The 9,631-nt window shown below is 26.3% G+C and overlaps 1 protein-coding gene across 1 annotated transcript; it reads left to right on the top strand.

Moving 5' to 3' along the window:
• The first annotated feature begins 2,297 nt into the window (after window positions 1-2,297).
• Window positions 2,298-6,301, top strand: LOC131612017 (non-specific lipid-transfer protein 1-like). The gene is made up of 2 exons (XM_058883833.1): window positions 2,298-2,719; window positions 6,071-6,301. The coding sequence occupies exons 1-2, from the start codon at window positions 2,370-2,372 to the stop codon at window positions 6,081-6,083; spliced, it is 363 nt and encodes a 120-aa protein (XP_058739816.1). The 5' UTR covers window positions 2,298-2,369; the 3' UTR covers window positions 6,084-6,301.
• The last annotated feature ends 3,330 nt before the right edge of the window (window positions 6,302-9,631 follow it).

Here is a 9,631-nt window from a genome sequence, read left to right as displayed (position 1 = left end):
GAATACAAAGCTTGCTTCAAGTAGAGTCGATTAACCAGTGATTTTGTCATGTACAAACTTTCAAGTTCCACCCATAACCCTGATGTCGTTGTCTTCTTTGATACCTTTCGAAGAACCTTATCACCAAGGATCAACAAAATTGTGTTGTGTGCTTTCTCGATCATGGTTGTCTTCTCTTTTTCCGTTAACGCAATGTCCATAGCCGCCACTCCCTTCAACGCTTCCAAACAACCCGGCTGAACCAGTAGGGCTTTCATCTTCAAGCACCACAAATCGAAATCGTTCACTCCGGTGAATTTTTCAATCTCATACTTTGTTGAAGGCATCTTCTCCACGCTCACCGCACCAATTTGTTATGAAAAATGATGTCAAGAACAAAGTATAATAGGGAATTAGGGAAGACAAGAAGAACAACAACGATTGGTTATAACTGTTATTCTTTTCTTTCTCTTAAAACCAATATTTCAAGTTACAAGAATAACAAATAACCCTCTCACCCTAAATTAGGATTTGCAGTATGCAATGATGAGAGACTAGTATGCTATTTATAATAAAACCTAACATACTAAACTAATGGGCTTTTTCACAAATACCCATTACAAGCCAACTTAGGGTACAAGCTAACTTAAACAATTGGACATGACAAACAGGCCCAATTCGAAATACTAACAACCCTAACATTTCAACACCCACATACTAGAACATATTTCGACTAAAGTATGTAGGTCTTCGACACAATCTCTGTCGAACCAGAAGGTACCCTTCTATTTCATGTCATGTGATTGATTCTGGACAAGGTTTAAAGGAACTTTTGAATCAAATAAGAAGGATTGGTTTATAAATATGTTAGCTTGTATTCATTTTGTTTAGTTGAATTCTTATTTATTTTCTTCTTTCTTCTTTGTATTAAGATGGAGTATTATGTTATGCAGGCATTAATGCATTTTCATTTGCTTATAAAAAAATATCTTTAGTTCTGCACAATAAACTGACTCGAAAGATTTTAATATTTGCACCTAAAATAAAGAGCTTTTAAATATAAAGGAAGGAAAATGTCAACTTCTAATAAGCATTTTAAGGAAAACATAAAATTGGCAAGGATTTCCAAACCACATGTTTTACATATATAGAAATAGTAGGTGCTTGTCATGTAACTGTATAGGCACTTGTCAAGTTTCACTAGGGACAAATTAAAGGAAAACAATATAATAAAGGATGAGTTTGAGCCAACACTTTTTAAACTTAAAAGTTATCTAAAAGGTAAATAAAATATATATAAGTTAGAAAATAAAAGTTAAATAGTTAGTAGTTATTGTATTTCAAAAATTAAAAGCTAAAAATTATTTGATAAAATGTATCAACAATGATACAATTTTATTATTATTATTATTATTATTATTATTATTATTATTATTATTATTATTATTATTAGAGTTATTATTATTATATATTATTATTATGGGAATGTATCAAATGAGAACTTTAGTTATTATGAGAATTGAGAATTTTTAATAATAACCGCAGGATTTAAAATCAACGCTCAGATTTGCGTTAATGTGATATGTATTTAAACCATAATCTATCTATTAATTATTGACTCTTAAAAATTAAGTGAAATCTGAGACATTAATTTTAAATCGTACGGTTATTATTAAAAGTACTCAATTCTCATAATAACTAAAGTTCTCATTTGATACGTCCCCTATTATTATTATTATTATTTCATAAACGATTAAAATATTTATATAAAAAAGAAACATATTTTATAAAATGACTAAAAACTTATAAATATTTATGCTTAAGAGTTAAGTATAATACTTTACAAAAAAAAACTATCTAAGGAGGATATTCATTATATTAAAATAGTTAAATAAATAATTGTTGATTAAATATATAAATAACAAAAGTATATTTAAATCTATCTTTTTAAAAAAATATTATATAAAATGCCTTTTTTTTTGTCAATTTCATAATATAAATTTAGTTTATGTATTTCTGTTTATCAATAAAAAAATTGTGGTTTACTAAATTGTAAATATTGCTTTTATAACAATAACTATTAATAGGATTAATAATGATAAAATGATAGCAATCAGAAAAAAAAAATATAAAAAGTATATAACAATAATTAAATAGGATTAATAAAGAGAAAATGATACAAAATGTAAAATAGGTATCTAAACAATTGTCATGCCGGATGTTACCTTGGGGTTTTGACATGTGGAACAAAAAATGTTAACAATGATTGGTACCAAAGTTGCATGGGCACACTATCTATAAATAGTCTCTAGCAATGCACCATAACACCATCATCACCTCCACATTCATTCACACACTCCAAGTGCAACATTTCTCTTTCCAAATCATTCATGGCTAGCTCAATGTTTGTCAAACTTACTTTCTTGGCTATGGCCTGCTTGGTTTTGGGCACTCCCTTAGTCAATGGAGCCGTATACTGTGGTCAGATACAACTCACTATAGCACCATGCCTTGGGTACCTTAGGAACCCAAGTCCAGCTGTCCCTGCTCCATGTTGTAATGGGGTTAGAAGTATTAATAACCAAGCTAAAACTATCCCTGATCGTCAAGGTGCTTGTAGGTGCCTCAAAGCCACTGCCACCAACCTCCCTGGACTCAACCTTCCAGCCCTTGCTGCCCTTCCAGCCAAGTGTGGTGTCAACTTGCCCTACAAAGTTAGTCCCTCCATTGACTGCAACACGTACGTCACTTCAAATCAACCCTCTCTTATACCCTAAACCGTGTGTGTGTGTGTATATATATATATATATATATATATATATATATATATATATATATATATATATATATATATATATATATATATATATATATATATATATATATATATATATATATATATATATATATATATATATATATATATATATATATATATATAGAGGAGGGATCAAATTACACCCGAAGAGTTACACCACGAGTTACACTCGTTCAGTAACTACATTTCGAATTAATATTTTTTAAATTCAACCGTTGGATTGAAACATAATATCATATAGATCATACCTATAAAGTTTGAGCTTAATCTATAATGATTTACTATGTCATTGAATTACATCAAAATTAACGTTATATGAAAGCTCATTTTGACGTTAATCTTTGGATATCTTGATCGTATAGTAAATCATTATAGATTAAGCTCAAACTTTATAGGTATGATCTATATGATATTATGTTTCAATCCAACGGTTGAATTTAAAAAATATTAATTCAAAATGTAGTTATTGAATGAGTGTAACTCGTGGTGTAACTCTTCGGGTGTAATTTGATCCCTCCTCATATATATATATATATATATATATATATATATATATATATATATATATATATATATATATATATATATATATATATATATATATATATATATATATATATATATATATATATAGGGAGCGTATCCGGTGAGAACTGGTATCTTTTATGAGAAACGAGAACTATTAATATCAATCGTTAGATTTAATTAACGCTTGAGATTGTAATAAATAAAATAAATTGTGATATATATGATTATTTCTAAATATGTATAGCACTTGGTTCATATTAAATATTGCTGACTATCTTAGATCAAAATAGAAAGTATTTTATTTTACCTTTTTAGAACCCTTATTCCATTATTTTTTTCAAGAATCTTTTTCTATAATTTTGAACATGCAAAAGAAAACCTCTGACTACTATCAATTCTAATTTCAACCGGTTTTTAGGGCTCCCTATAAAAACTACCCTAATTTTTTTTTCATTATACATAAAAACTACCATAGTTTCTATGGCTCTTATTAAAACTATACCATAATTTTTTTTATGACTACCAGTTTTTATAACGATAATACATATTTAAACATTAATTATAAATAATTTTTTTTATAAGTGATATAATTATTATAAAATACATATTAAAAATAAGCAAAAAAAACCATGTTATTTGTAATCTTAAAACAAAAACAAATGTTTTTTTATGATTAAGATAATTTATATGTTTATGTATCAAAACAAATCATTAATATTTTTTTCTTCTTAATATAAAATTATATTTACAATATTGATGAATGAATAGTTATATTATATTATATTATATTACGGTACAATATTATAATAATTTGCTACTAATTTAAATAGTTATATATAATATACTGTTGTATTCGATTAATAGAAATTAATATAACTATTTATTTATAAATATTATTATATAATTTTATAATAAGAAGGAAAAATATATATTAATTATTTGTTGGATGCAACAAATAGAATTTTATTAATGATAACAAAATATTTATTTTTGTTTTAATATTAATAATAATAGGTTTTTTTAGATTTTTGTATATGTTTTTATAAATATTTTATAAATTAGATTTGTTATAAAATTATTTATTTATAATTAATATTTAAACATATATTATTTTTATATTAATAAATAACAACTAATATATTAATTAAAGCTATCTATATTATTATATATTAATAAGAAAAAATTGCTACTATTATATAAATTTCTATTATTGTGATTATATTTTAAAAAATACAATTTACTGAATAGAAGATGGCGGAAATGAGGATAAGTCTTAGAGGGAGCCATAAAAATTGATTGCAATTATAGGGTAGATCATATAGAAAACATTCTTGAAAAAGGATCATAGAATAAGGACTTATAAAGGAAAAATAAAATACTTTCTATTTTGATCTAAGATAGTCAACAATATTTAATATTAACCAAGTGCTATACATATTTAGAAATAATCATATACATCACAATTTATTTTATTTATTACAATCTCAAGCGTTAATTAAATCTAACGATTGATATTAATAGTTCTCGTTTCTCACAAAGATATCAGTTCTCACCGGATACGCTCCCTATATATATATATATATATATATATATATATATATATATATATATATATATATATATATATATATATATATATATATATATATATATATATATATATATATATATATATATATATATATATATATATATAGGGCATATCATATGAGAATGACATATTTATATGAGAATGTGAGAATGAATCCGAACCATTGGATTTTAAAATAAATGGTGGAGATTATGAGTGAATCTTTTTTTTCTCTCTCCTACTTCATTTATTTCAAGATACAGGAGAGAGAAAAAAAAGATTCACTCATAATCTCCACCATTTATTTTAAAATTCAATGGTTCAGATTCATTCTCACATTCTCATATAAATATTATGTCATTCTCATATGATATGCCCTATATATATATATATATATATATATATATATATATATATATATATATATATATATATATATATATATATATATATATATATATATATATATATATATATATATATATATATATATATATATATATATATATATATATATGAGGAGGGATCAAATTACACCCGAAGAGTTACACCACGAGTTACACTCGTTCAATAACCACATCTCGAATTAATATTTTTTAAATTCAACCGTTGGATTGAAACATAATATCATATAGATCATACCTATAAAGTTTGAGCTTAATCTATAATGATTTACTATATCATCAAGATATCCAAAGATTAACGTCAAAATGAGCTTTCATATAACGTTAATTTTGATGTAATTCAATGACATAGTAAATCATTATAGATTAAGCTCAAACTTTATAGGTATGATCTATATGATATTATGTTTCAATCCAACGGTTAAATTTAAAAAATATTAATTCGAGATGTAGTTATTGAACGAGTGTAACTCGGGGTGTAACTCTTCGGGTGTAATTTGATCCCTCCTATATATATATATATATATATATATATATATATATATATATATATATATATATATATATATATATATATATATATATATATATATATATATATATATATATATATATATATATATATATATATATATATATATATATATATATATATATATAGACTAAAAAGGGGGCTAAATAATTTTTTTACTTTTCGTATATCTGTTCTAGGAAATGCGAACTTTTGTTTTCTTAAGAAAACTAATGTCAACTTCAACTTATTCATTGCAGAGTGAAGAACTGAGCAGCTTGGAGGCATTGCGTTTGATGAATAACATATATTGGTTTGTGATAATAACCAAGAAGGAATAAAGATATCTTAGCTTATCTTGTTGCAATATCCCTTCTAGGGATAGCTATATTTACTATGTATTTCTATGATAATAAAAAATAAAATCTGTATACGATTTTATTGGTACTAGATATCCAAAAACTTATAATGAATTGGGAGTTATTTTACAATCGGATAATCAATTAGTTCTAATCCTCTAATAAGTTATTTAATTTTGTGACACTCAAAATCGATTGAATATTTTTTTTAATGGTTGATGACAACTAAATATAAAAATTTATTTGTGGCTTGAACATTCAACTATTTATGTGTGATAATAGATTGTTTGGTAGTTAATTTTTTTATGAATTGATTCTAAATTTAAACCACATTGTTCTTAAAAATAGAGACACTATTACAGATAATACATTTTATGACAAAAATTTCTCCTCAATCAACCTAAATCCGAGGTATAATCTACGTTTCAATTATTTAAAGAATAAATATCATCTATTCCTTCGGTTAGAACATTCAACACTACTACGAATAAAAAATTTCCCCTCAGGTAGAAAAGAATACTTATTTCAGTTTGTTGGGCGAGTTAAAGAAGCATGTCATAAAAAGAGTGCAATTTTTTCTCACGATGGAATTGCTACTTTAGGGAAATTATTTAGTGGTCATTGATTCAATTCTCAACAACAATATTTTTCGTATTTTCTTGAAAACACACTACTTTTTTCTTTTGGTTTTAAAAAACCCGAGGTAATATGTTATTTATTTTTTATTTAAATGCACGTTTAGTCCCTCTATGTTGATATTTTTTTACTTTTAGTCCTTGCATTTTAAAATTCAATTTTTTGGTTCCTCAATTTTATTTTTCTTGAGATTTTATTAGTCCCCTCCAATTTTGTATATGTGGCATCTTCATTAATGACGTGTCACTGCTACATTAAAACCATGTCATATTTTATTTTATTTTTAATTGAAATTAGTTGTTTTTTGTTTTGTAAATCATTACTAACTTTTTATATTTCATTTTAATGTAATATTATGGAAACTTAAATATTCAAAATGCAACATTTCTCTAATCAAATATTTGAATGTCATACTCAATTATTTAAATATATTTAATATTATTAATTATTACTAATAATTAAAAAATAAAATCACATATATAATCAACTTATTACTAATTATTATTTTTTTTTAAATAAAAGATTTTATTTATTTCAAACTAAGCAAATACAAGCAGGGCTAAACAGCCATATAAATGACCTCTATTTACATGAGCATATTCACTATATGATTTATATATTTGGGTTTCATCCACCCTCTATAGACAATAGCATCTATGATATTCTTTGCAACTTTTTGTATATCACTATAGGCCCCCACATTTCCAAATACTTTGTAATTTCTATACATCCATGTGCCATAAAAAACTTCAGTAGATGTGGCTTTTAGCAGGCCCATCTTCCATCCTTTCCCATTAGATTTTCTCTTTATCCAGTCAATGTTGATTCTGCCAGAGGCCTTAACATCCAGCCAATCCAGAATTGCAGTCCAAATACTCATAGTCCCTTTGCAATTAAACATCAAGTGAGCCAATGTTTCATCTTCCTCATCGCATATTTCACACTTCATGTGCTGCAGAATTCAAATTTTCTTCAATCTAACCTTGGTTGGCAACCTGTCTTGGCACACAACTCATGTGATCACTTTAGATCTCGGTCGGGAAATATTATGACTCATCATATGGGACCAGTCCACCTTGTTGTTGTCCTCAATCAACACATTGTACACCTGCATCATCTTGAGTTTTCTTTTGGTGATCATGTTGTTCCAGATTTGTTGCACCTTATCTATGTCTATTCTCTTGGCCATTATGTCCTTTAGTATCCAAGTGCAGTTGTTGGAGTGAATCTCAGTCCTGAAATCTCTACCTTTCAAGTAGTAAGTGTGAACCCACTTGACCCATATAAGTTGTCCAATTCCATGCAAATGTTCCATAGGCACTTAAGGAGAGCTACATTATTCCAGATTTTCAAATTCAGAATGTTAAATCCACCTTGTTTTATGGGCCTTAAAACATTCTTCCAAGCCACAGGGCTTTATTTTGCTAGGAGTAGCTCTTCCTGACCATATAAAAGATCTGCAAATAGAATCTAGCTTCTTGATAACACAATCAGGTAAAGGAAGACTAAACATCCAGTATTGGGCTATGGCCACAACAATACTTTTCACCAATTGGATCCTACCAGCTATACTCAGAAGATTAGCAGACTAGTGCCTTAATCTACTAACAATCCTATCAATCAAAGGCATATAATGATTAATACTCAGCTTTTTACTAGCCAAAGGGATGCCAAAATACCTGATTGGGAGCTGACCCTCTTCATATCTTGTTAACTGCTTCACCTTATACTTATTACTAATTATTTAAATGTAATAAAAAAATCCATGACTTATTACTATAACCAGAACTCAATATCAAAATTGAAAAATCTCCAAAATCAACAATATCAAAATTGATGCTATCAAAAAAATCTTCTTCCAGATATGGGTTTTGTATTATAGTTATTTGCTCCTAAATCTCTAAAAAAAAATTCTGGATTTCAGAATTATGAATCAAAATTGATGGAATCAAAAAAACTTCTTCTAGATTTGCATTTTATATTATGGTTTTTTTCTCTACAATCTCCATTTTTTTCTGGATCTAAGTATTATGGTTTTTATTTTTCCAAAATTTGGGTTTTTTTTCTTCTGAATCTGAAAATGCAGTGAATAAATTTGAGACCATAAACATGAGATTTAAATTTTTTTTTCATGAATCTAAGAACACAATGAAGAAATTTGAGATTATAAACTTTGAATTTAGATTTTCTCTTCTATATTTCTAACCACCACAACATATGCAGAAGAATTAGATTTGGGAGAAAGGGTTACACGTGGATGCAATTATAAGCTCATTGTGTACCATCTTCAAAATGATGATGTTCAGAAGAAAGAATGCTTAAGGAGGTGGAAAAATTGAGTGCAGAAAAAGTTGGGTTATACATGAATGCAGAAGAAAAAAATCTGGGTTTGGATAAAGGATTAAATTGGAGAAGATGAAGATGATTAAGATGTCATTATGAATAAAAACATTAATTAATTTATTAATTATTTTAATGATTTACATAATAAAAAAAAGTAATTTCAATAAAATAATAAAATAAAATCTGATTTGGCTAAATTGTACCAGTATCACGTCATTAATAAAAATGACACATGTACAAAATTGGAGGGGACCAACAAAGAGAAGTAAATTTGAGGGACCAAAAATCTGGGTTTTAAAATGTGGGGACTAAAAGTTAAAAAACATCAAAATAGGGGGACAAAAAATACATTTAAACTTAAATTTAAAAAGACTAATTAAATTATTATTTTTTAATTAATTAATTAATTAATCAGTTGAATATGGACTCCAATATAAATGAAAACTTTAATTGGCCATAACCCTATACAGGGCCGGCTCTGGA

Source organism: Vicia villosa, linkage group LG6, assembly GCF_029867415.1.
Source record: "Vicia villosa cultivar HV-30 ecotype Madison, WI linkage group LG6, Vvil1.0, whole genome shotgun sequence".
NCBI classification, from domain to species: domain Eukaryota; kingdom Viridiplantae; phylum Streptophyta; class Magnoliopsida; order Fabales; family Fabaceae; genus Vicia; species Vicia villosa.
The sequence above is the reverse complement of the archived record's forward strand: the minus strand, read 5'-3'. Positions and strand labels throughout refer to the sequence as shown.